Source organism: Amblyraja radiata, chromosome 12 (assembly GCF_010909765.2).
Source record: "Amblyraja radiata isolate CabotCenter1 chromosome 12, sAmbRad1.1.pri, whole genome shotgun sequence".
NCBI classification, from domain to species: domain Eukaryota; kingdom Metazoa; phylum Chordata; class Chondrichthyes; order Rajiformes; family Rajidae; genus Amblyraja; species Amblyraja radiata.
Genome location: NC_045967.1, coordinates 33,053,921 through 33,080,046, shown reverse-complemented (window position 1 = coordinate 33,080,046; position 26,126 = coordinate 33,053,921). Strand labels below are relative to the sequence as shown.

At 41.0% G+C, this 26,126-nt stretch overlaps 1 protein-coding gene across 4 annotated transcripts in view; it reads right to left on the bottom strand.

Moving 5' to 3' along the window:
* drp2 (dystrophin related protein 2) overlaps window positions 1-26,126 on the bottom strand; it is a 104,438-nt gene that overhangs the window by 64,887 nt on the left and 13,425 nt on the right. For 2 of the 4 annotated variants that reach the window (XM_033030423.1, XM_033030420.1), the window contains exons 2-5: window positions 12,463-12,606; window positions 8,197-8,353; window positions 5,820-5,937; window positions 4,225-4,493 (exon numbers count right to left, since the gene is read on the bottom strand). In XM_033030423.1, coding sequence (XP_032886314.1) covers window positions 4,225-4,493; window positions 5,820-5,937; window positions 8,197-8,353; window positions 12,463-12,509 — 591 coding nt within the window. In that variant the 5' untranslated portion in view covers window positions 12,510-12,606. Of the gene's footprint in view, window positions 1-4,224; window positions 4,494-5,819; window positions 5,938-8,196; window positions 8,354-12,462; window positions 12,607-20,136; window positions 20,189-26,126 lie in introns of those variants that run through there. The other 2 variants (XM_033030421.1, XM_033030422.1) reach the window with 2 other exon arrangements.

Here is a 26,126-nt window from a genome sequence, read left to right as displayed (position 1 = left end):
ATGTCTCCCCGTAACCTCCAGCATTCCAGAGAGAACAATCCAAATTTGTCCAACCTCTCCCTATAGCTAACTCCCACTAATCCAGGCATAATTCCGGTAAACTTCCTCTGCACCCTTTCCAAAGATTCAATGTCCTTCCCGTAATTGGATGACCAGAACCACACGCAATACTCCAATGGTATTCCTGCTTTGACTTTTTGTGTGAAATTAGGAATGCCCAAACCAAGGAGAAAGTAGGAACCCTAAATAGGATGCGTACTGCTGTTAGCATTCTCAATTATCCGATTATCATCTGACTCCTGAAAAAGGAAAATCTTAACATTTGTAAATCTAGAAGTTAACATGGATCTTTGTAAATAATTATGAGATTTTACCTGACCTCCATCCTCTCATCTCTTCTGCACATATTCAAACCGTGTAAACTAATAAAAAGGGCCCAAAATACTGACTGTCCATTTTCCTCCATAGATGCTCCCTGACCCATTGTGTTACCACAACAACTCTACATAATTTGCTAAATAGGAAGGACTTACTACCTCTCTTGAAATTTTTTTTAATTGACCAATATGTTGCGAGCCCTTTTACAGCTTTCAACATGTTGTCAAACCTCATTATTTGTTCATAACTGCTAGCATTCACAAAAATCTGTATTTATTGCAAAAATTCACTGAGTAGATCATTAGCAACTGTCTCTCTCCCATTCAGTTCAGGTTTCTGATAAAAAACTTTACAAAGTACATAATGCAATGGATTAATCGAGCAGATGCTACATCAAAGACAGGCCAAGGTTGTATTTTTATCAATATTGCATAATTTACAGCCTTACAGCACCAGAGACCTGGGTTCGATCCTGACTATGGGTGCTGTCTGTACGGAGTTTGCATGTTCTTTCTCCCTGTGACCATGTGGTTTATCTCTGGGTGCTCCTGTTCTTTCCTCATTTCAAAGAAATACAGGTTGTATTGGCAATTGGCTTTGGTAATATTGCAAATTGTCCATAGTGTGTAGGATAGTATTAGTGTATGTGATGATCGTGGGCGTGGACTCGGTGATGAAGGGCCTGTTTCTGTGTTGTATTTCTAAAGTCTAAAATCTAAAGTCACATGGTAATTGTTTAAATCATTCTAATAAATCAGTCAAACATGATTCCCATTTCACAATTATCTTTGCTTCATTACCTTGAATATTTCCATGCCTTTTATGATACAAGATACAAGATACAAGGTCTTTATTATAACTTCTAATTCGTATTTTCCGTAACTATAGTTATTTGCTTAAGATAGACACAAAAAGTGGCATACCCACTGAGTTTCTCCAGCATTTTTGTCTACCCACAAAAAGCTGGAGTAACTCAGCGAGTCAGGCAACTTCTCAGGAGAAAAGCAATAGATGACGTTTCGGGTCGAGACCCTTCGAAATGCTGCCTGACTCGCTTGATTACTCCAGCTTTTTGTGACTATCTTTGGTTTAAATCAGCATCTGCAGTTCCTCCCTGCACATATGGTTCTTTGCTGTCTGTCTCCTTCCCTTATTGAAAAAGGATTACCTTGGCTACTTTCCAATCGAAGAGAACCTTTCTTGAACTTAGGAAATGTCAGAAAATTGGAACCAAAGGAACCGATTGGAACCAACTATCTCACTTCCCATTTTCTTTAAGAACCCAGGATAAAATTTATCAGGATCTAGGGTCTTATCAGCTCATAACTCCAACAATTTAATCAAAACCATTCCAGATGATTGTAATTTCCCCAACTTTCTCATTCCTTTCTGATTTTGGGACCCTAGCTGTGTTATCTAGAATGACCAATACAAAGTGCCTGTTAAATCCAGTTGCCAGATTTTTAAATTTTCAATGATTAACTCCCCAGTCTCACTTACTACAAGATCAACTGTTTGTTAGCTTTTCTTTTGTAAATATTAATAGAAGCTCTCACTATCAATATTTGCTACTCTACATTTATTTTTTAATTTATCCTTTGATTTTTAAAAATATGATGACCAACTTTTCGTCCTGCCTTGTGAATTTATTTGTTTGTTTAAGTTTGATATCGTCTTTAACTTTATAGTTAATCATGGCTGATGTGTCCCTCCCATAGAATGTGTCTTTCTCATTGAAACATGTCAATAGACAATAGACAATAGGTGCAGGAGTAGGCCAATCGGCCCTTCGAGCCAGCACAGCCATTCAATGTGATCATGGCTGATCATCCCCAATCAGTACCCCGTTCCTGCCTTTTCCCCATATCCCCTGACTCCGCTTTTTTTAAGACCTCTATCTAGCTCTCTCTTGAAAGCATCTAGAGAACCTGCCTCCACCGCCCTCTGAGGCAGAGAGTTCCACAGACTCATCACTCTCTGTGAGAAAAAGTGTTTCCTCGTCTCCGTTCTAAATGGCTTACTCATTATTCTTAAACTGTGGCCCCTGGTTATGGACTCCCCCAACATCGGGAACATGTTTCCTGCCTCTAGCGTGTCCAAGCCCTTAACTGTCCTTTCTGAGTTTTCTGGAAGTTGCAATTAAATGTCTGTTCCTGCAACTCAATCGATCGATTCCATAACCAAACTTATATGGCCCTTGACAAGGCTGGCATAAACATGCAAGGATTTTATTTTACAGGATAACAGAAGGTACATCCTGTCACTGAACACTCTATTCAATGACTCTTGATTGGCTCATTATAAAATTCTTGCAGGGCATATTTGAGTGAGAGAAAAGGATTTCAGAATTCTAGTTGACTTTCCGTCAAATCCTTTATAAGTGTTTCCAATCAATCCACTTATTCTCCAACAAGACAGCTATTCACAACTGATGTGGTCCTCATTACATTGCTGCCCATTACACCAGTCACTTTTATTGATCAGGATCTATAATCTCTACCTAAAGAACTCTTGCAACAAGAATACACCTTGAAAGAAAAACAAAATGTTCATGTAAGAGTAAACATTGAAGAGAATTAACATGAGTTTCTGTCATAATTTCATTAATGATAAGGAAGTGGAACTCTCTGCCACAGAAGGTAGTTGAGGCCAGTTCATTGGCTATATTTAAGAGGGAGTTAGATGTGACCCTTGTGGCTAAAGGGATCAGGGGGTATGGAGAGAAGGCAGGTACAGGATACTGAGTTGGATGATCAGCCATGATCATATTGAATGGCGCTGCAGGCTCGAAGGGCCGAATGGCCTACTCCTGCACCTATTTTCTATGTTTCTATGTGAAATTACACCAAACTTATTTATCAGTGCATTCACTTGATCATTGGTACTACACTTGCTGAATCAGAAGGTCCTGTGGCCAAACCTTAAACCTTATTGTGTAGGAAGGAACTGCTGATGCTGGTTTAAACCAAAGGTAGACACAAAAAACTGCAGTAACTCAGCGGGACAGGCAGCATTGCGCTTGCTTTAATCTTATCAATAATCTAAGATGACGATTCAATACAAGATCCTGGGAAGTACTGTATTTTGAAGGTGGAACAAATTGAAAGAGATGCTAAAAGTAGACTGCTCTTCAGGTGGACATAAAAATTAACACTTTTCCCACTCTTAACCAAAATATATCCATTACCAAAATCCTTAAAGTCAAATAGCTATTGGGATTATGTTGTATGCAAATTGCCTCTCACTTTCCATAACCCGATGACATGATTACATTTCAGAAGAGTTTCAGAAGCTGCAAAGTGCTTTGGATATTATGCTGGAGATAATATTAATAATCTCCAGAGTTTATACTGGAGATATATAAATGCTACTACAACATTTTTCAAACAAATATTCTTGTTCTCTTTCAAGTTTCAGTTCTGACCAAGGTAATATCCATTTATTTTTTACCATATGATGCTATCTGATCTGTTGGATATTTTCAATAATTGATATTATTAATAATGTTCATCTTTTGTTGTCAATCAATTGGAATTGGAAAGATACTTGTGACTAACAGAAATATTTTGATATATTCTAAAATGTTATGAGATAGCAGATAGTTTGCCTTTAAGTAATGTGAAGGACACTAATTTAAGGTTGCTCCCTGTGAGTGGGTCATGTTTAAGAGGCTGATTTTCTATTTCCCAAATACAAAGCATTAAAAATGCAATGAATTAACCAATCTCACCAGACCAGGTGTATTACCATTAGCTGTACAAGGAAGCAAATTAATAATGAATATGAACAAGAGTATTTCTCCTTGTCTCATTAATGTTTACCTGCCAACTGCTGTTGTAACCATACCTTAGTTGCATCGATATGCTCCTGTAATGAGTCAATGAAGAGATCTCCCACAGGTTCCCAGGAATCTCGAACAGCCTCCCCCTGATCCAATGCAAGACTAAGGCCTTCCATGGCATTCTGGAGCTCCAGAAGTCTCTCCATTGTTCTCTCGATGTGCCTGTGCCGGTCAATGCAACGAGCACTCAGTTTTTCCCACATTTCACTTGAGACATTAGCCTGCTTCCAAATGAATCGACTCAAGTTCTGGATTCTTTGCTTTGGTGACATATCTGAAATTAGGTGTTCAGATATGTTAGATGGAATGAGGTAGTTGCTGGTTTAATGAGGATAATTGGATAGGAAGAGAATAAATCACCCACTGGCAGTCCAATTTAGTAGGATTATGGAGTAAAATGGCTAGAGTGAGTATGGGCTTGGATATAGCATAAACACCTGTGGATGGATTTGTGGTGTTCTTACCACTTCTGTCACCTAATTGCCAAAATAATGAGGGAAATAAGACAGAGAAAGTGAAAGAAAAATTATATTGACAATTGCTTACATGTAGGGTTATAGGGAAATAAAAGTTGTATAAAAGTGGGATGATGCAATTATTAAAATGTTAGAATTGTGTTGTTTTGTTTCTACAAGCTCACTGTTACAATATTAGAATTTGGTTAACATTTTAAAAGATTTATTTCTTCATCTAATTCTTTCATTGCCAAGTTAAAAGTTAATGGGCCCCATTTCAGGGGCACAACTGTTGACAGGAAGTACAAGCAGGTTTGGGATCAAATTTATAGCCTTGACTTTAATATAATTTCATTTACTAACCATATGGTCTGCAAAGATGATGAGAGGGATAGACAGAGTTGACGTGGATAAGCTTTTCCCACTGAGAGTAGGGAAGATTCAAACAAGGGGACATGACTTGAGAATTAAGGGACAGAAGTTTAGGGGTAACATGAGGGGGAACTTCTTTACTCAGAGAGTGGTGGCTGTGTGGAATGAGCTTCCATTGAAGGTGGTGGAGGCAGGTTCGTTTTTATCATTTAAAAATAAATTGGATAGTTATATGGACGGGAAAGGAATGGAGGGTTATGGTCTGAGCGCAGGTATATGGGACTAGGGGAGAATACGTGTTCGGCACGGACTAGAAGGGTCGAGATGGCCTGTTTCCGTGCTGTAATTGTTATATGGTTATTATATGGTTAAAGAACACAGAGAGGAAAATGATGGAACAGCAACATTTCCAGAAACTCACAAAATGTTGAAACCTCGTGGTCTATAATTTAAATGAAATGGAATCTTCATAACATGAATAGAGGGTACAAACTAGGGTTCAGATCCCAGATGCTAGAGCTTACAGTGAGAGGCGCCTCAGAGGAGGACCAATTTTATATCTCTCTTGGGTGGTTTTATCATTGCAATAAATCCCTTTGGCATTTGTAAGACATAAGTAAAAATAATTTTTATGGCCAAAGAGATTAATAAACAAACGGCAGGGGTTCAAGGGCAGTACATCCATCCATTCTGGTTTCTAAAGCACTGGTCATACTATATCTATACTATGATGGCACAAATAAAGCCACAGGCAAGCATGATAACATGATGACCTTTATCTGGTGTTGATTCCTCTGTCTCTTCAAGAGGATGCTGGGATAGAAATGCTTGAGCTGACTCCAACGTTGCCAATATGAATGGTCCTTTAGTCTTTACATCTTCCATGAAAGTCTTTATTGAAGTCATGTGGAAAGAAAATTTAATTTAGGAGCAGAAATCATATTCAGACATTATATTAGTAAATTGCTTGAGTAGAATATAATTGTTTGTTGAACTTTAATCTGGAAGTAAATTTGAAATTATGTGTAGTCTTGACAACATTTTGTTTTAGGTACCCATTAGAGCAGTAATCTGGTCAGGAAATGTAACTTGCAGCCTATTCATAAACAGATATCCTATTGGGATGGCTGGGGCTTGGATGAATGACACTGAAGACAGAAATCGAACCAGTAAAAAACAATAGCGCCTGTGTTTAATATATCAACTGGGTGACTGCCACAGGGATGACAGGGCCATGATTGTAGCTTCTAGAGCACTATTGAAATGGTCTTTGTCAGTGTTCCTAGCTGGCAAAATGGCAGCATGTAGCCCTCAATAAACAGGGGTTTGCATGTTTTCAAGTATTGCCTGTTGTAAAATTAGACTTGGCACTGCCTGTCATGATTTAACCTTACACTGGGGTCATTTTTCTATTATCTTTTAGGTACGAAATAACTTCATCAATGTGCGTGGCATGTGTTTCTATCTCACTGATTCACAACCTACCGCCCATGTAGTTCACAACTAGTATATCACAGAATATGATGGGAATCAAAAGAATGAAAAGATCCCTGCTGGCATGTTGGTGTTATTCTCACTGACGGAGACAACATTGACTGCCACATGCTGCTCTTTTGCAAAGCTGCAGCACTGCCAAAGGTCATTTTGTTTGTGCTCTTGAAGCTGCAATCTGTACCCTGGTGATACCTAAGGCAGTGTACTGATCACAACTTGGGGCTCGGTCATGCCACTCCATTTAGGGGCCCCTGCCATCTACTGCACTGTTTCCCCCTCTCTGACAACAGGCAGTACTTGAAAACATGCTGATTTATTTCTCCTTTCCCTTCGATGTCTCCTCACACTAAGTTCACCCTGCCCCAATTAACTTCTCCTCACTCAACCATCCCCCCCTCCCTCTATTTTCTGCCCCTCTCGCACATTTTCCCTCATCTCCATGGCAACCTGCATGGCTGACATGTAGGAAGATGCATAACAGTCCTGACCCACTTTCCAGTGAATGAGATGTCAGCTGTCAGTTTCAGCAACCAGCTGCTGTGCATGAGCTGCCAACTCTTCTAAATGGCAGAAAGCTACAATTGTGGTTTCTTAAAGTGAGAATGTCCCGATTTGTTCAATAGCATCAGATTTGCAGTTAGGGCGAAATGTGTGACTCATCGAGCATATAAAAAATGAGTGAAATCCATTTTCTAGGCCTGAGTTTGAAACAACACAGTTTTCAAATGTCTGAAGTACATACAGTAAAATATGCAGGAAATGAGAATAATATGAAATACTGGGAAAGAGTTTTGTAGGGAATAATATTGAATGTTTTCCAGAATCAAAGTCATTCCTTATTAACTTTATGGGCCTGTCCCACTTACGCGACTTTTTTGGCGACTGCTGGCACTTGTCATAGGTCTTTGCAGGTAGCCGAAAATTTTCAACATGTTGAAAATCCAGCAGCGACCAGAACAAGGTACGACTCTTTGGGCGACTACTCACGACCATACAGGCTTCACCCCGCGACATGTCACCAGGGCGTCGCCTATATGGTCGTGAGTAGTCTCCTCAGTCGCCCAAAGAGTCGTAGAGTCTTTCTGGTCGCCGCTGAATTTTCAACATGTTGAAAATTTTCAGCGACCTGCAATGACCTATGGCGGGTGCCGGCAGTCGCCGAAAAAGTCTCGTAAGTGGGACAAGCCCATAACAGTAACATTGCCAGTCCTGTTTTTTTTATTTTAAGATGATATAGTTCTGATCTATGGTGACAATAATGAAGCTGGCGATAAACTTTGCTCTAGGAACTGTACTCCACTCTTCTCCTGCCTGACTGCAATCAATTGACTACATCTCGGAATTTCTTGCTCAGTTATGAGAAAAACATCAGCCACCAGAATTTCCGGGAAGCTACCATGCTGTAATCTACACCCGTTTTGTACATCATTAGTTACAAATGCTCTACTTTGCTATTTCCTTCTTAGGTTATTATCGCAAAATGACACATTTATAGAAACAAGTTTGGCATACACTCTTTTTTTTAGAATGCCTTCTCTTTAGGAGAGGTTTGGGAAAATAACAAAGTTAAATATAATCAGAATAAGAGATTGTTGTTAATATGGGAGTTTGCAAGAGATGCTGCTGATCGTTTCCTTCAACCCAGTGGCAACTCACCGAGTGGAATTCATTGTATCGCTGCACTGCACTGATGTCACCTGTGAAGGGTAGCTGCTCCGACAACTCTTCGTCTTTCACAGTCAGCCAGTCAATGATCTCCTGCAAGGACAGCTGCAGCTTTCCACTGTGATCTGAGAGCGCTTCCAACCGAGCCCTTTGGACAGAAAGAAGGAAGGCAGTGGGTGGGGGCAGAATTATTAGCTTTCAAATAGTTAGTGCGGCCTTCAGCGAAGGTAAGTAGGGTGGCAGGAACACAGGTTTTACTTCAGTGATGCAGTGGAAACAGGCCCTGCAGCCCATTAAGTCCACGCCGCCCAATGATCAGCCATATTGTGGGGCGTAAGTCCCGAAATGAAAGCGAGGAGCCAGGTGTTTCGGGAGGTACCTTTAATAATGTCCTTCTTGGTATCAGAGAAGTCCGAAAGAGGAAGATGGTACCCAAACCCTTGCCTTTTATCCCTCTAGCTAAGGACCGCCTCTGGATTCAACCATTCCCATGCCGAGGGGTTTGATAGTTGGGATGGCCCGATCCTTGGGAGCCGCCAGAGGACCCCCCTCCCCCCAGAACCGGAGGCACGAAACGCACCGGCGGGCGCACAACCCGGCCGGCCCCCGTGCGGAAGTTAGCTGATCGTGGGGCTGGCGGAGGCACAGGCGGAGGGACAGGTGGAGGGACAGGTGGAAGACAAGGTGGAGTGACAGGCGGAGGGAGCCGTGAATGGGGGCGCCCTCGAGGTCGAGGTTGGGCAACCAGCACCGGTTGGTCAATGTCCAGATGTGCCGGCTTTAACCCGTTAATCAACACAGCCTCCGGCCAGCCCCCCATGTCCAGCACAAAGGTCGTCTGTCGTTGTGTTTCCGTTTGGGAGCCTTCTTCAAGGGATTGTGGTGGGTGGGAGGGGAGAGAAAGCTGGGAGAGAAGAATGGCAGGACAATGTGTAGCAAGTGGGCATAGGCGATGGGGGGGGGGTTACTCTGAATCTTCAATTGGCTAAATTTCTGAAGGTTACGGTGGGCTTCCAGTATTTCTCTCTCTATTGAAAAGCCCTCAGTTATTTCTGAGGCTGGCTGCAGGCTGCTCAACTACATTGTGCATGATGATCAAATGTGTTGTTGCATTCTCTTGGGCTCCCCATATATGACGCACAGGGATTAACTTCAAAAGGTGAAGTTAATAACAGCATTTTTCAATCTCAAATAGGAGGCACTGAGGTCAATTGTGCTGTCATTTGGTTCCCTCTGTGATTATCTGATACTGTATTCATAGGGAATTAAACCAGGACTTTTCTGTTTTGTCTGACACTTGCTAAAGGGGGTGGGTGGACAGTACAAATTCTGCAACAATGATCAAACCATACTTGGCTTTGCCAAGATAGGTAGTATTTAGTTGCTGCCTGAATTAAACATTTTCTTTTTGCATCAGGAAGACAGGGATATTTTTGTTGTTTGTTTGTTCTGATTAAAATTCCAAGGTGCTGAACTAAATTAGACATGCAAAAAATGGAAATGTCAAAGATACCATTCACTCGGAACAGAACTTATGATTCACTCCCTTCTATACATATTTTATTTAAAGAAATATTTTTGTAAATGGAATCTAAATCCTGCTTTTATTGCTGAGCTGCTAAGCTCAACTCACACCTCCACGCTCTGACTATCTGGCAGCTGAATGCAATGGTTTGTGATTTAAATTGATTTATATTGATGCTTTCAAATACTTAGACTTCACTCAAGACTGTACAATTACCTGGAATTTGTTTATAACATTTTCTGGCTAAGATTTTATTTTTACTCAACAAATCTCCGAGAAACAGATTTCAATTTCCTTAGGTGAACTTTGCATCCGTCGAGATAAAGAAAACTGCTGTGGGAGGAAAAGAACACTTACTTTTTTCATCATCTGAAATACACATTAAGCAAACCCTGTGCAGCTGCAGCACAGGCATAGCAAAGAAATCTCCTGATGGACATGATTTAGTTCAACTCTCAGAACGGCATCCTCTAAAACATGGGATGTTGTCATTTCTGGTTTGTGGCAGATGGCTTTAGTGCATTCTACACCAACACCAACACGCAGTGGAGGATGTACAGTAGTTATAATACACAGAGGAGATTGTTTCGCCTATCAATGTGATGCTGGGTCTCAGGGGAGCAATCCCTTTCGTCCCATTCACCCACTCCATTTCCTGTACCCTGCAACTTATTTCCCTCACACAAGCCCAACAACTTCCCTTTTTTGGTTATTATCCTCAACCAGTGGGTAATTTACGGTACCCAGAGAAAGAGTATGAGAGAGTGACAGAGAATTGGGAGAGAGAAGAGAGCAAGAGAAAGTGGGAGGAAGAGAGAGAGAGAGAGAGAGAGAGAGACCTATAAAAGACCTATCTACCTCGTGCGCAGAGTGGCTGTGAAGCATACAGTCAGTGGCAGCAGGGAGCAGAGCGGGGGAGATGGATCTACATGTCATGGCACTGGAGGCTGTGACAGGTATAAAACAAGCTTACCATCTCATGGAGACCAGCATCAGAGCTGTTACGATCAGATGGTGCGGAGGCAACTAATGGTAAGTAAGACCAGATGAGTATTTCCTGAACTGAAACTAAAATAAAGAATTGGTCCTGAGATTTGGAGGTAACAACTGGCTAACCACATTACTGTATCCAGGTCTGGTCCCCTGTTAGAGAAAGGATATCACTAAACTGGAAAGGATGTAAAAACAATTTACGAGAATGTTATCGGGTCTGCAGGATTTGAGCTATCAGGAGCAGTTGGGCAGACTGGGTCTTTTATCCTTTTGGTGCAGGAGGTTGGGGAATGGCCTTATAGAGGTATATAAATTCATGAGGAGGCATAGATAAGGTGAATGGCCACAGTCTTCTTTCCAGGGTATGGAAGTCTAAAACTAGAGGCAATAGGTCAAAGGTGAGTGGGGAAAGATTTAAAACAGATCTGAGAATTAGGTTTTTCACACAGAGGGTGGTGCACATATGCCAGAGGAAGTAGTAGGGATATGTACAACTATGACATTTAATAAAACACTTGGACAGGGACATGAATAGGATATGTTTGGAGGGATTTGCAGGTTTGCAGGTGCAGGCAAGTGGGACCAGGCCAGTTATGCAACTTGGTTGGCCTGGTTGAGTTGGACCAAAAGACCTGTTTTCATGCTGTATGACTCTGTGACTCCATGCTGAGCTGGAGCTGCAGATGGATTTCCTGGGGAACATGAGCAATACTGAGATGTACATGGCAGCAGGTTCAGTAGTTGATCACAGCACGGATGATGACTGCAGAGGCAGAAAGGGAATGGGTGACCATCAGGCATAGCAGAAAAATGTAGGTTTCGCAGGAATTCCCCATGCTTTGGATATTAATGCGGGTTACTCAGGGGAAGCAACTCGCCCCCCCCCCCCCCATGTTTTGAGAGGTGGGGGACATCCCCGCCAAGTTATTGTGATCCCGATTTTAAACTCTCCGCTTTTAGCGCTGGATTGAGCCTCCGAAGCCTCGCGTGTGTGTGTGAGTGTGCGCATGCGCGCGTGGCCGCCAATAAATTGTGTCCCCCGTCCCCTCCATGTTTTGATAGCGAGTTCCGCTCTTCTGCTAGACCGTTAGTGCCAAGAAAGAGCTGTATTGTTGATGGTGCCGTCTTAAAACTGAGACACAATCTTCTTTCTCAGCAAGAGGCAAAAGTTCCCAAGGTATTTTAGATGAATATTAAGTTCATTTAGGTATCATTGATAACATTTATCAATTAAATAGTCAATAAATGCTTTGATCATTGTAATTCTATTTATGCGATCTTAATATTAATATTAATTCATATTTAATTAAGAGAGAGACAGAAGGAACTGCAGATGCTGGTTTATCAAAAAGGACACAAGGTGTTGCAACTCAGTGGGTCAGACAGCATCTCTGGAATACGTGGATAAGTGACATTTGGGCAGCTTACAACCAAGGATTTGAACGTTGATTTCTTTAATTTCAAGTAACGCTTTCATTCGCTCCTTTTCACCCATCCCCCATCCCCCGCCCTATCCACTCACACATAGCCCACAACTGCGCAGGCACGGCTCGAGGGGGAGAGGGAGAGGGAGAGGGGGAGGGAGGGGGTAGAGAGGGAGGGGTAGAGAGGGAGAGGGTGAGGGGGATGCTAATTTGTCTCCTGCAGTTCAGTGCCACTGTGCCACCTAGGAGCAAACTATTCCTCATCAGGCAAAAAGGCCTAACATTTTAAGCAGTTTTAATATAAATGAATTTTACCTGATATTTTGAGATTTCTTCTTGATCTCGTTCCAGCAGAGGTTCATCTCCTCGAAGTGCTGATGAGATGTCTGTGATTCAATTATTTTGTTCTCTTATTTGGTTTTCATGTATGTTCTTAGCATCCTGAATTAACAATGGTAACTAGAAAGATAAATCAAAATAAAACTTATTACTTTTAACATTTCAAGCAATTGAGTTGTGTTGAGCCATTATTAGTTTGGGTATTCATATTCAATGAATTATGTATTTATGTATTTTGGCAAAAGGGAATGAAAATATCTTCTATGTTATTTATGAACAATTTGTAAAACAGCATGAAATAGTTTTTTTTTGTTAAAACTATGATTTTGTTACTGAAAGCTTGGTTTTCCTACTGCTTGACCTGCTGGGTATTTTTCGTTTTAATTACATAGAAACATAGAAACATAGAAAATAGGTGCAGGAGTAGGCCATTCGGCCATTCGGCCCTTCGAGCCTGCACTGCCATTCAATATGATCATGGCTGATCATCCAACTCGGTATCCTGTACCTGCCTTCTCTCCATACCCCCTGATCCCTTTAGCCACAAGGGCCACATCTAACTCCCGCTTAAATATAGCCAATGAACTGGCCTCAACTACCTTCTGTGGCAGAGAATTCCAGAGATTCACACGCACTCTGTGTGAAAAATGTTTTTCTCATCTCACCCACTCATTACACCCATGATGATGCCATAACATTTATTGCCCAGCTGTAAATGACTATAAAGTAACAGAGTTGAGTAATTAAGATGCAAAGGCACACCAGTTGTGCAGTATGCTCAAAACATAATGCGGAGATGTGTCAGCAATAAGTGCCCACTAGTGTGAGGACTTGATGGTTGATGAACAAGAAATTTGCAATTTAACAAATAGCACAGATATTAGGCAAGATATTCAGTTAAAGGCAGCAGCATGGGCTCTCTGATGACAGTAGTGGTTATTACAGACTTGTGCATAAAACTGCATTACTTACAACAAATAATGTTTGTTAGGTGGTAATGAATATGCAAACATGTAGAAGTAGCAGTTAAAATGTCAAGTTTATTTTACATGTATTCTTGGCAACAAATACAATGTTTTATTACATGAGTTACTTTCAATTTATGGAATAATAAGTATGAAGATCCATAGTGGTATCCAAATGTTAATATGATTGCAGTAATAATATCTTGTACCTTGAAGGAACCTAACAATTAAACACGCTCTTGGAATTGCTGATTAGTGCCTAGGTTTGCCGTAGATGTGTTCAGTTGTAGCTGGTAATAAAAATAGGTGAGGAAAATAATGAGGAAAATGGTGAGGAGAATAGATGATTATGAAAATATTCTCTATGGTTCCCCTGTGTCACTAGTAGTGTACTGCAAATGATAGATTGGTTTTCCAGTGGCTTTCCTTTACTGTAAGCATTGACATTTTTCAAAGTTTCAAACTGAAAAATAAACATTTTCACTTGACACTGTGATGGCAACTCCATGCAGTTATTGATAATAAATTGATTGCTAGTGAGCAAACTTTATGGAGGCACTTTACAATCAATAATAATCAGAAATATGACAATGGTGCAATAATATACTAATATTTATTGCATATGTTTAGGTTCAAATCTTGGTTTTAGATACATAAAGAAGGTTCTTTGACCCATTTAATCTGATCCTTCTGGAAAGACAAGTCTTTAGTAGCACCATTGCAACATCTAATTTGTCCTGTCCATTATGTTTTCTAGGTACATGGAAGAAAATATTGATTTATGTTATTTCTAATGTTTGTGCAATTATTTGGACAGTGTTGGAATTACTATGGAGGCACAAGAGACTGCAGATGCAGGAGTCTTGAACAAAAATGATTATCTGAAGAATGGTCCCAACCCAAAATGTTGTCTGTCCACTGCCTCCATAGATACTGTTTGACACATTGAGTTACTCAGGCAGATTGTTTTTGTTCTGTAATTATTGTTTTGCCTCACTTTTTCAATTTATTATAGATCTAAGGAGATTTTGTCATAAGGTTCCACGTTGAGATATATTTGAAGCTGAATTAATTATTGTAACATTCTCCTCATTTGGACTGATCTTTCATTTCCATGGGCCCAAAGTGGACATAATAATGTTATAATTTAATGGACCTCTGAGAATAGAAATTCAATCAACTTGATAATACAGTTTGCCTCCTTGTATTTAATATCCCCTGTGCTGTTTATACATAAGGAATATCAAACCAAAAGCAGAATATATGGGAATAGTGGAGTCGGGTGCAATATTCTGCCTCAAATAAGTCTGTGACAATAGTTGCCCAATCATCATTTGTGTGGTAAATGGCCCCCAAGCCACTGCAGGGTGAGAAGTGATCGGCCTGAAGACATTGCAGTATCTTCATATGATGTGCATATATGCTCTTCTCAGGTTATGAGTGCCCGACTTGTGGACACCTGTACGGACATCTTTGTTGATGCAAGCAGAACTTAGAGCACTGAGTACTCACTCACTCATACACTGAGCCGGTGATGCCTGCTGGTGGCCGCTCTTCGCTCAACTATTCAAGTGATGTTCTCTCACACACTTATTGTTCATTTTCGATTTATGGAAAATCTGGGTTACAACAGATCTCAGGAACAGAATTCTGTTGTAACCCAGGGACTACCTGCGACTAGTTTATTTTCTATTTTCAAAATGTAGTCCATTCACAAATATTTTAAATGTATAACACAGAACATTCAAGCCAATGATTTTGTTGTAACTCATGTTTTCTTTGATCTGATCGTGACATTGTGTCAGATATATGATTGCTAGTTAACCTAATGTCTACATCATAACTTTCATGTGTAAATTATAATAAAAATAAAGGCATTAATTAGTCAAATTTCTAAGCATAGTATCAAAGTGATTGAACTTATTTGACACATGGTAGATCCTTAGCAGGTAGACCAGAGAAGTAGTATACCTTTGGATGATGATGCAGAATGGAAAGTTATTTTTATTCATTTAGATATATTAATACAGGACTCCCCAAGTGAAAAATGAGAACAGGCGGGAGGTCAAAGAACTGTAGTTAACTGATTTCAAGATCTCCAGATCTAATAAGAGGGAATAAATGATTGTGCCAATTTTTTTTCTAATTTCCAACTAGTTTAGGGTCTTGTGAATACAATGGGTCATGGAAGAAACATAAATCAAACTGGTGATGAAGGTTGGAGAGGGAAAGGAGTTGAAATCTTATTTCTCAGGCCACATTCTCTTCAGTTTGTCACTCAAGTTATTTTAGTGTTTGACTCTGTGGATAGTGTTGCCAGATACATATATCATTATTACATTTGTTCCTGGCAGTTGCAAACTGGAGTGATTTCAGTTGCATCTGATGAGATCCTGTGCTTTAGGAAGACTATGTTGCAAATATCTGAAGATATGGGCATTAGCTACTAATATCAGTCAGGAGTTAAACCCCCCCCCCCCCCCCCCCCCCCCCCAGCTTGAACAGACACTGGGAGTTTAAAAGGAATAAGAACAGAGAACACGAGAGTTTCACGAAAAAGGAATAGGGGCCCTGGAAGTTTAAAAGAAAATGGTGGAGATCCTGGGTGGTTAAAGAAGGGAGCCGAGGAAACAACATTTTAAAAGGCGAGGGAGCAAAGCCCCCAGAGGTTTATACACAGTGCGAAGAGAGACCTAAAAAGTGTGGAAAAACAGCAGTAAGAGTTTCAAAACACAATTTTAAACTATTGGCACCACTCTTTCTGTTTTTTCCCCACACTTTCCAGGTCTTTCTTCGCACTGTATTCACAGCTGCAGAGAATTCTGAAGAGGGAGAATGAAAAGGTAGAAGCCGTGGTCCTACTAACAAAAAAGGTAGAAAGAGGGATGAAGTCCTGCAGGCAGAGTTTAGTGAGACAGTAAAGAAGTTAAAAAGCACAATCTCAAAGGTCTGGTTTCCTATTTACTACCAGAGTCATATGCAAGTGAATACAAACATATTAAGATAGAGGAGATGAATTGGTAGTTGAAGAGATTATGTAGAAGGGAGGGCTGTACAATACTGAGGAAGTGCACTATTTCTGTGGGAGGTGGAACCTCCATAATCCAGATGAGTTGCACATCAGCATGAACAAGACCAATATCCTCAAGGTGAAGGAAGGAACTGCAGATACTAGTTTACACTGAAGATAGACACAAAATGCTGGAGTAACTCAGCGGGTCAGGCAGCATCTCTGGAAAAAAGGAATAGGTGACCTTTTGTGTCGAAACTCTTCTTCAGACTGAGAGTCAGGAGGGGAGGGAATCTCTTAATCTGAAGAAGGGTTTCGAACAGTAAGCGCTTCCACAGGAATATAAAAGGAAAGAGAACAGCAAAAGTAAATATTGTTTTTATATGGAATGAGAAGTAATAATGGGAGACAGAGAAATGGCAGCCATTCTATATAATCACTTTGAATAACTTATAACAAGTGGATGCTCCAAGGATCAGCACCAGGCAGCAGCCAAATCTGCTATTGATACAAAGATAGATGTGTTAATGTGATTGGAAGGGACACAAAGAGCCAACAAATGAATATATGTTAAGAGAGATATATGTTAAAGGGCCTGTCCCACCAGCAGGCGACTGCATGCGGCGAGCGCAACCAAACGTGGTGGCTTGAGGCGTACGGCCTCGCGGGGCCTGTCCAACTTCCAACCGCGGAGCCGTCTGGAGTTGTGCAGGGCTGGTCCCGACATCATACTCACCAATCAGCTGGGCAGGAGGCGGGCCGACTGAATTTGGACGTTGTACGGCGGCGGGCGGTTATGTTATCACGCAACAGCACGCCGGGCGGTGACGTCATCGCGCAACGCCACGTGCTAGGCATACGCCGTCAAGATGCTGCGTTCGGCGTCCAGACGCTGCGTACGGCCTCAATGCGGCTGCGTACGGCCTCAATGCGGCTGCGGGCCGACAGGCCATTGCCGTGCGGGATTTTTGGAGAGTGTCAGTTGTTAGGAGCCCCGCGCGATGTCCAGACCAGCCCCACACAACTCCATACGGCTCTGGCGATCGAAGTGGGACCGGCCCCGCGAGGCCGTACGGCTCAAGTGACCACGTTAGGCCGCATTCTGGTGGGACAGGCCCTTAAGAAAGATGTTGGCAGATGAAGCCTAATGTGGCAAAATGTGAGGTTATCTATTGTGGAAAGACAGACATTAATATTTAAAATAAGTAAGACAATAAAAGTAGTGGAATGGAATCTGAGGATTCTGATCCACAAAACATGTTAGCATGGTGGTACAAAAAGCAATTAAAAAAGTTAATTGAATTTTAATCTTGAATTTTACATTTACAAATTTAGCATTGCTATTTTCTACCTCGCCTTCTTCAACAACAGCTCCTAAATGTACAATCTCAATGACCAAGAAGGAAAAAATAGATGTATGGAATTGCACCTCTCCAATTTGCACTCAATCCTGACTTGGAAATACACTGGAGATAGACACAAAATGCAAAAGTGACTCAACGGGTCAGGCAGCATTTCTGGAGAAAAGGAATAGGTGATGTTTTGGGGTTGAGACCCTTCTTCAGACAGGGGAGAGGGAAACTAGAGTTATGGAAAGGTACAGAACAGATCAGAGCTGGCACCGATGATTGAAGAGCCCACAATGGTCCGTTGTTGGTTGTGGAGGAGGTGATAATGAGGGGATATGAACAATAACGCTAGCAGGATGAATTGGGTGGGGAAGGGATGGAGAGAGAGGGAATGCAAAGGTTACTTGAAGTTAGAGAGACCACTGGTTTCTCTACATACCACTGGTTTAGAAGGATGAGAAAGGGATCTCATTGAAACATATGGAGTTTAGAAGGATGAGAGGGCCTCTCATTGAAACATATAAGATTGTTAAGGGCTTGGACACACTAGAGGCAGGAAACATGTTCCCGATGTTGGGGGAGTCTAGAACCAGGGGCCACAGTTTAAGAATAAGGAGTAAGCCATTTAGAACGGAGATGAGGAATTACTTTTTCTCACAGAAAGTGGTGAGTCTGTGGATTCTCTGCCTCATAGGGCGGTGGAGGCAGGTTCTCTGGATGCTCTCAAGAGAGAGCTAGATAGGGCTCTTAAAAATAGCGGAGTCAGGGGATATAGGGAGAAGGCAGGAACGGGGTACTGATTGTGGATGATCAGCCATGATCACATTGAATGGCGGTGCTGGCTCGAAGGGTCAATTGGCCTACTCCTGCACCTATTCTCTATTGTCTATTGGTTTGTAAGCTCCTGATGCAAAATATTAGGTGCTGTTCCTCCAATTTGCGTGTGGCCTCACTCTGAGAGAAAATACACTTATTCTTTCATTGGCATTAGTCTAAATCCTAGAAAGTTCACCATCTGCTTAAGAAGACCACCAGGGTCTGGGGAAGAAATGCTGGCCTTGCCAGTGGAGTCTATATTTTAAAAACTGAATGCATAAAATAAAACTGACAATTAACTGCACTCATTTATCTTCACATGAAAAATATGGCCAGCATTGTATTACACTGTTATGTGTTTGGTCAGTGGGGTATGGAGATTATGCAAAGTGGACTGAATTTATAAAGTGCTCCTGGAAGCGCTGGCATAATTGGTACTTTGTTCAGTCCTGTGGTGAACCATCTGTCATTAACAACACTTGCAACTCTGGCAGACAATCTCTTTGCAGCTTGTTCCATCAGTCTGTCAATAGATGGAGTGCTGCCATTTTCAATACGATTTACTTTGCATCAATACTGATTTAAAAGCAAATGATAACCACAACCAGAAAAATAAAATACTTCATGCCTATTTAGCCTGCTCCTTGCCTGAACCTTGTCCAATTTATTCTCTAATTGACCCTTGCTTCCTTAAATGTGGGCTGTGAGTATGAACATGTAAATCTCCAAAAATAGAAACTTGGTGAACTTTGTCCTAAACCTCAAAGATAATCAGGCAAATATTTGGAATAACAATCTATCATTACAATCTACTCTTTTTTTTTTTAACACTAACTACTTCACATTCATGCCAAGTACCAAACTAGAATTGCAATATTTCAAAGAGTCCTTGATCATTTGTGCCTGATTTTAAAAGTATCTGCTTTGTTCTAAATCAAAATGCTTTACATTTGGGGCTCAAAAATATTCCACAGGAGTGGTTTTGCTCTGGAAAATGGACTGGGTAAGATATAGTTTTATGTTCTGCTCCAGTGCTGTTGTTTCTTTTGGTGATGTCCATAATCTGGGGAACAAAATAATCTCTGCATTTAAATGACAATAAATAATTCGACCCAAAAACTTTAAACCATTCAGTTTAGAAATTGTGGTTCATCATTATAGGTGTCCTCCATGCAAACTTCTACCACATCTGAAACCCTGGAGCATTTATTGTTTATTGTACATGAATGTCCCGACAGACTTGAGTGCACCTGTTCCCACGGTTACTTTTGCAGAAGTAAGATTGGCCTTACTGAGGGTCAACTCACAGAAAGCAACTGGCCCAATCTCACTCAATGTACAAGTTTGTAGATGACACCACCGCGGTGGGCCGGAAATGGAATAATGACAGGACGAATACAGGAAGGAGATTGGAAACCTTGTACCATGGTGCCAAGACATCAATCTCCCTCAATATCAGCAAGACAAAGGAGATAGTGATTGACAGCAGGAAGCGAAGCGGTACATATACCCTGGAATACATTGATGATGCCGAAGTAGAGATGGTTGTTAACTTCAAGTTCCTAGGAATAAATGACACCAATAATTTGTCCAGAAATAGCCACATCAAGGAGAGGGCCAAGAAAGCACACCAATGCATCTACTTCCTCAGAAGGCTTGAGGTGTTTCATATCTCCCCAACAACCTTCACCAACTTCTACTGACGCATTGTAGAAAGCATTTTTTCGGTATGCATCGCAGCCTGGTTTAGGAATAGCTCCATTTATGACAGCAAGAAATTGCAGAGAGTTGTGGACGTAGCCCAGACCATCACACAAACCAACCTCCCTTCCATTAACTCCATTTACACTTCGCTGCAAGGCACTTCCCTATCAAGGACCAGTCTCATCCCGGTCATTTCCTCTTCTCCCCTCTCCCATCAGGCAGAAAGTACAGTAGTTTGAAAATGCATACCCCTAGATTCAGGAACAGTTTCTCCCCAGCTGTGATCAGGCAACTGAATGGTCCTCTCATCAGCTAGTGTGGACCTGACCTCCCATCTATCTCATTGGTGACATTTGAACTATCTTTAATCTGACTTCATTGGGCTTCAATGTAATATCTTTGCACTAAATGTTGTATCTTTATCCTTTATCTTTGCATTGTGGCCGGCTTGTTTGTATTTATGCATAATCTTTTCTTTGATTGGATAGCTCGCAAACAAAAGCCTTTCACTGTAGCTCGGTGCCCGTGATATTAATAAACTAATCTAAACCATGTCTACTTTGGGACAGAGGCTGGATTCTGGGTTATGAGGGAGAGGGATGTACCAGTCGGAGATTTGATTGCGTTCTAGGTGAAGGCAAAAATTGACTTAATGGGCAGTTGGATCAAACCAAAGATAAGAATGAGTGCTGGGAGTAGGATGAGAGTAGGGTGTTGGTGGATTATAGGTGCTGAGTCATTACACACCAACACTGGGCTTGGTTTGTGATCAGGATGGGGGCGAGGAGATGGGGAAGAGGGGGGGGGGGGGGGGGTTGGTGTGAGGATTCACCAGGCAGGGATTGGTGGTCATTGAGATTAGGGCCTTGAAGGATTCATGGTTGGGAATACTAGAGTGTCAGCTGATCAGGATTCACACAGCTCAAGGTTAATGGGAGATGGTGGAGTGATGTGGTGAGACAGCTGTGGGTTGATTTACTGATAGGGAGACACATAGAAGATCAAAATTTAAATATTGGACATATTGTAGTGAGATCCCAAAACTCTCTATTAAACCGGGACTGATCAATGATGGTAATTGACTAGAGCATGTGGAATAAGTTACCCTTCGGAATTAGTATTGCACAGCTAGCGATATCACTTGATGTATTTTGTAAATATATCAGATGCTAACAGAAACACACACCAGGAAGCACTTAACTGAATTTCCAGGGCGTCAAATGAGCCAGAAATAGTTATTACCATAAGAACATAAGAAATAGAAGCCAAGGGTAGGCCAATTGCATATCACCATCCACAAACCATCCCACCTCTGCACCACACCTGTACCGCCATAAAATCACACCTGATCTGACCTTTGTTTCGCTCCCTTCTATTTCTAATGTCTGTCAATTTCCTCCTTAAATATGTTCAATGATTCTGTCTGCACGGCACTCTGTCACAGAAAATTCCATAGACTCACAATTCTGATAGAACAACAGCTCTGTCATTAATTGGTGACGACTTATTTGGAAACTTTTCATGATAAACCGTCAGGCAAAGCATTGTTGTAAACTGCAGTAAGTGTGCACCCAACTTATTCAACTCTTCTTCATATGCCAACCCTTTCATTCCAGATTCAAATTGGTTAACCTTCTCATCACTATCTCCATTGTAAGTATATCATTCATTAGTTGCAAAGAAAAAAACGTACGACACAATTTCAAACCATCTTTCTTTTCAAGTTCTATACCCTTTGAAACAAAGAACAATATTGCATTTGCTTTTAGAGTTTATTGCTGTATGCTAATGTTTAGTGTTTCATTTGCTAGGACGCTCAGAGCTCTTTGTGCCGCATTTAGTAGTTTCACTCCATCAGAGCTATCTTTCATTCTAAGGTCCCTCAGGCTTTTTTTTTACTAAACAGTGATTTTATCTTCACATCTTTTCTGTAATATGCAGCTGGGCTGCTTTAAGTGAATTCATGGCCTTGACTGAAGCCACATATCCAAGCCTTGATCTTTAAGCATCCCAGCATATCATAGTCGAAGCAACTGGAATGTCCAAAAGTGTTCAAATAAGCTAGCGTTGCATTGCAATACGTGTGCTCATGTTTGCTGGGTTAGTGCTGCTACATTAGGAAAAGTTATTGAGATACTATATTTTTTGTAATTTCCAGCTTTCCTTGAAGTTAGGTAACTTCATGTTCCATATTTCGATCAATTACATTAGCTAATATTTATAACTGAAAAGTTCAAAGTCCCAGAATCTCTTTCTTGATTTTATCTGAACCTACTCCAGTGTAATAATATCACTTCGAAGTCAGGGAACATTACAATTACACAAGATATCCTAGATGTAAAGTTTCTGGTTTAAAATTATCTATTTTGATTTATAATTAAATAGCCTCCACTTTGATATCTGAACATTTGCAGTCATTTTAATATAGTGTTTGCATTACTCGGACACTTTGTCACACAAATATTTCATCCTCTTCCACCTAGGCAGTAAACAACTGTCTTTGTTCTTGTGCCAACTTAAAAATTAGCTGTATTCAAAATCTGTAGGGGTTTTGTCTGGCTCCATACTTCTGTTGGGAAATCTTCCCCAATGGCGGTACTTGACAGAAATATCTCTGAATGCTGTGCAGTATCTTCCAACAGATTGCATGAAAGATCAGAAAATCACGCCCACTAAGTAATTGGATAAAGTTTCCTTCCACAAAGAGCAACATTGTAAAATAGAATGATTAAACTAGAGCTTACCGTTTGAAGTTTGATCTTTATTTTATGAGAAGTTGGAGTGAGAGACTACGTGAAGAACCCGTCAGCCCGCATGCGCATCAATCTTCAGCACCACTGCATGAAACCACAGTGCACTTGAACCGGAATCAAGCTATAGAAAGATTAATTGACTTACCAAATGAAATTTATGAGATTCAGGGTTGGGAGTGGAGGGCACGTAGTTTCTCACTCCTAATTCTCATAAAATAAAGATCAAACTTCAAACGGTAAGTTCTTGGTTAATCTTTCTATTTTATTTTGAAGTCTCGTGACGAGACTACGTGACGCCTTTGAAGCTCTGTGGTTTCATGCAGTAAACCAATCTGTATGTGAACACACTACACAGATAAACCATAAAAAGACACAGGCCATTAACACATGATGCTAACTTTACATACATGTACATCGCCCTTAACTGGACCACAGTCCCATTAGCCTTGGAGTTACAGACAAACAGCTCATGTAACATGGTCCAGAATTCTATCTGCAATCGTCCTGACCTGTTAAGAGGTTTATTATATCACTTCCGAAAGTGCGTTCATCTCACCATCCTGCTGTTGCAAGAGTGTGATCAAGAGGAACATCTATTCTATTGGCTGCCGACGTGCCAGCAGCCCTGGTAGTGTGACTTGAAATTATCTGTATTCACTCCCGCTTTCAACAGCGTACACTCTATCCATCATGAAATAGTCTGCACCGACACGCTCTTGTGAGACTTTTTTTTATAACTATGAAGAAAACGTTCCATCATCTCGTAGGTTCTTACTAACCTCACCATAATAAACAGCCACAATCTCCGATCTGGTGGGTATGCTGCCAGCTCCAACATGTAGCCATCCGTGCCTGCTCTGCTTTATGAGTTCATTCACATAAAATGCTCCCCTCTTGTCATATATGACCGAGTTATCCAGATGGAGATTGCATAAAGACTGAGGTCTTCGTGCTGAAATAAGTGTCATAAGCATGACTAACTTATGAGTAGCTGCTCCAATGTCAGGGATGCAGCTGGTGCCAATTTGCGTAAAAAATATTATACTGATTACACATTCCACACTACTTTGTATCTAGGCTTCTTTCCATAAACATTGTCACCAGTGGGTGCGAGCCAATCGTTTGTTGCCCCACTCCAAGCACTAGATATGATGATAAGGCACTGCGAGCAACGATAATCGCGCTATAACTTAGTTGCTTCTCATAAAACCAAACTGAAAGAAACCCCCAAACCTCTGCTACTTCTGCTTTAAAGTAGCTCACATGTATCTCTTCACAAAACTTCTCCCCTATTTTAAGTAGGTAGCATACTGCTTTTTTGTGCCATCTCGCCAAGCTGCAGTGATCACGTCAACTGTCCTGCTGGATAGTCCTATAAGCTTGAAGGATCTCTTTAAACCCTGCAAACTAATAAATCAATACGATCATGCAGTGGATGCGGTGCACGAGTGATAGGTTGAACTAACCACTATTCGTGTCTATGAGAAAATATAGGAGCTTCTTTCAGCAGACCTAATTACAATGGAAACCATGGTTGAGTAGGCACTACTATAATTTCTGTTGCCTCGTCTTGAATTATCTTATGGAGGCATCTTCCGATAAGGTAGAATGAGGAATTTCTTGACCTGATGTCTGCTTCAATTTTGTACCTGCATGGCAGTTGTACAGCTGACACCCATATTTTCCTCTTATATACCGCGCCCAAATGGACTTTGCTAGTGCATCACATGTTTGAGACTTACAGCTACCCATATGGTTAACATACGCTGCTGCTGTTGTATTGTCCCGATGTAGCCTAATTTGCATATCATGGTCATTCCCACAATATCTTCTCAATCCCTGGAATGCTGCTAGCATTTCCAAATAGTTGATGCATTATTTTATGGCCATGTCTCCACTCATCCTCATTCCACCTACCACCACAACTAGTATAGGTGTCAGTTACACTTTGTAGTCTTACTGCGGGCTTACTAGATACAATGAACACTGTGCCCTCGTGTGTGCTCAATCCCCCACTGGAATTCGGATATCGACTCTATCATCGGCCTCATACATCTATCCAAATGTCCCATATTCAATTTTAGGGCAAGAACCTTCTCATGATCCAGGCTTCTATAATGCATGGCCCCATAGCTGGGAAGGCAGCTACCAGCTTGCCTATTACCCTCGCAGCCTGTAGTAGACTTCTCATTCTTAAGTAAGCCTGTGCATGCATCTCCAAAATTCTGTTTCTTATCTGTAGGTAGGGTCACAGACCTATCTGAAGAGTTTATGACAAAGCTTAGATATGCAATAGTTTTTGTCGGCTCAAGCCTGGGCTTTCCTGGATGAATAACATATCCTAGATCTTCTAGGAGTGTCTAGGTTGCTAAAACAGCTGCCTCTGTTTCAAATATCATCTTTCCTACGATGAGCGAGTCAACTATTTCCTGTGACTCTCATGAATTGGCACCGGAAATAATGCATCTTTGAGAACGATTGAGGCCATAAAGCAATCCTCAATAATCAGCAGTTTTGCTGAATGAAAACCCATTCTAAAATGGTTATATTCCAAGCCCATGTTCAGACTAGCCAAATCAAGAATGATTCAGAATACTCCATCTTCCTTGTGAAGATATTGGAAATGTTTCATCTTGTTCATGGACAATCTCCTCAATCATATCCTTTTTTGTAATTTCAGTACCTCTACTCAGATAGCTATATATTCCTCTTTGGACCGTTTGCACGGGAATTAGGGCTTTTCTTGCCATGGAGGAAACCGGTCAGACAGAACGTCAGATTTAAGTAAGTAAGTAAGTTTATTTGCCATGTATTCACGTACAAGGAATTTGCCTTGGTGCTCCGCCCACGGGTAACAACATGACATACAGTGACAGTTACGAATGACTCAGAAAACACTAAACATTAATAATAACATAACATTAATGATAAATCACCATTGATCAAGCATGTAAACCAACAAAATACCAGATCAAAGGGAGGCTACAGATTTTTGGGTGTTGAGTAGAGCAACTACTCGTGGATAAAAACTGTTTTTATGTCT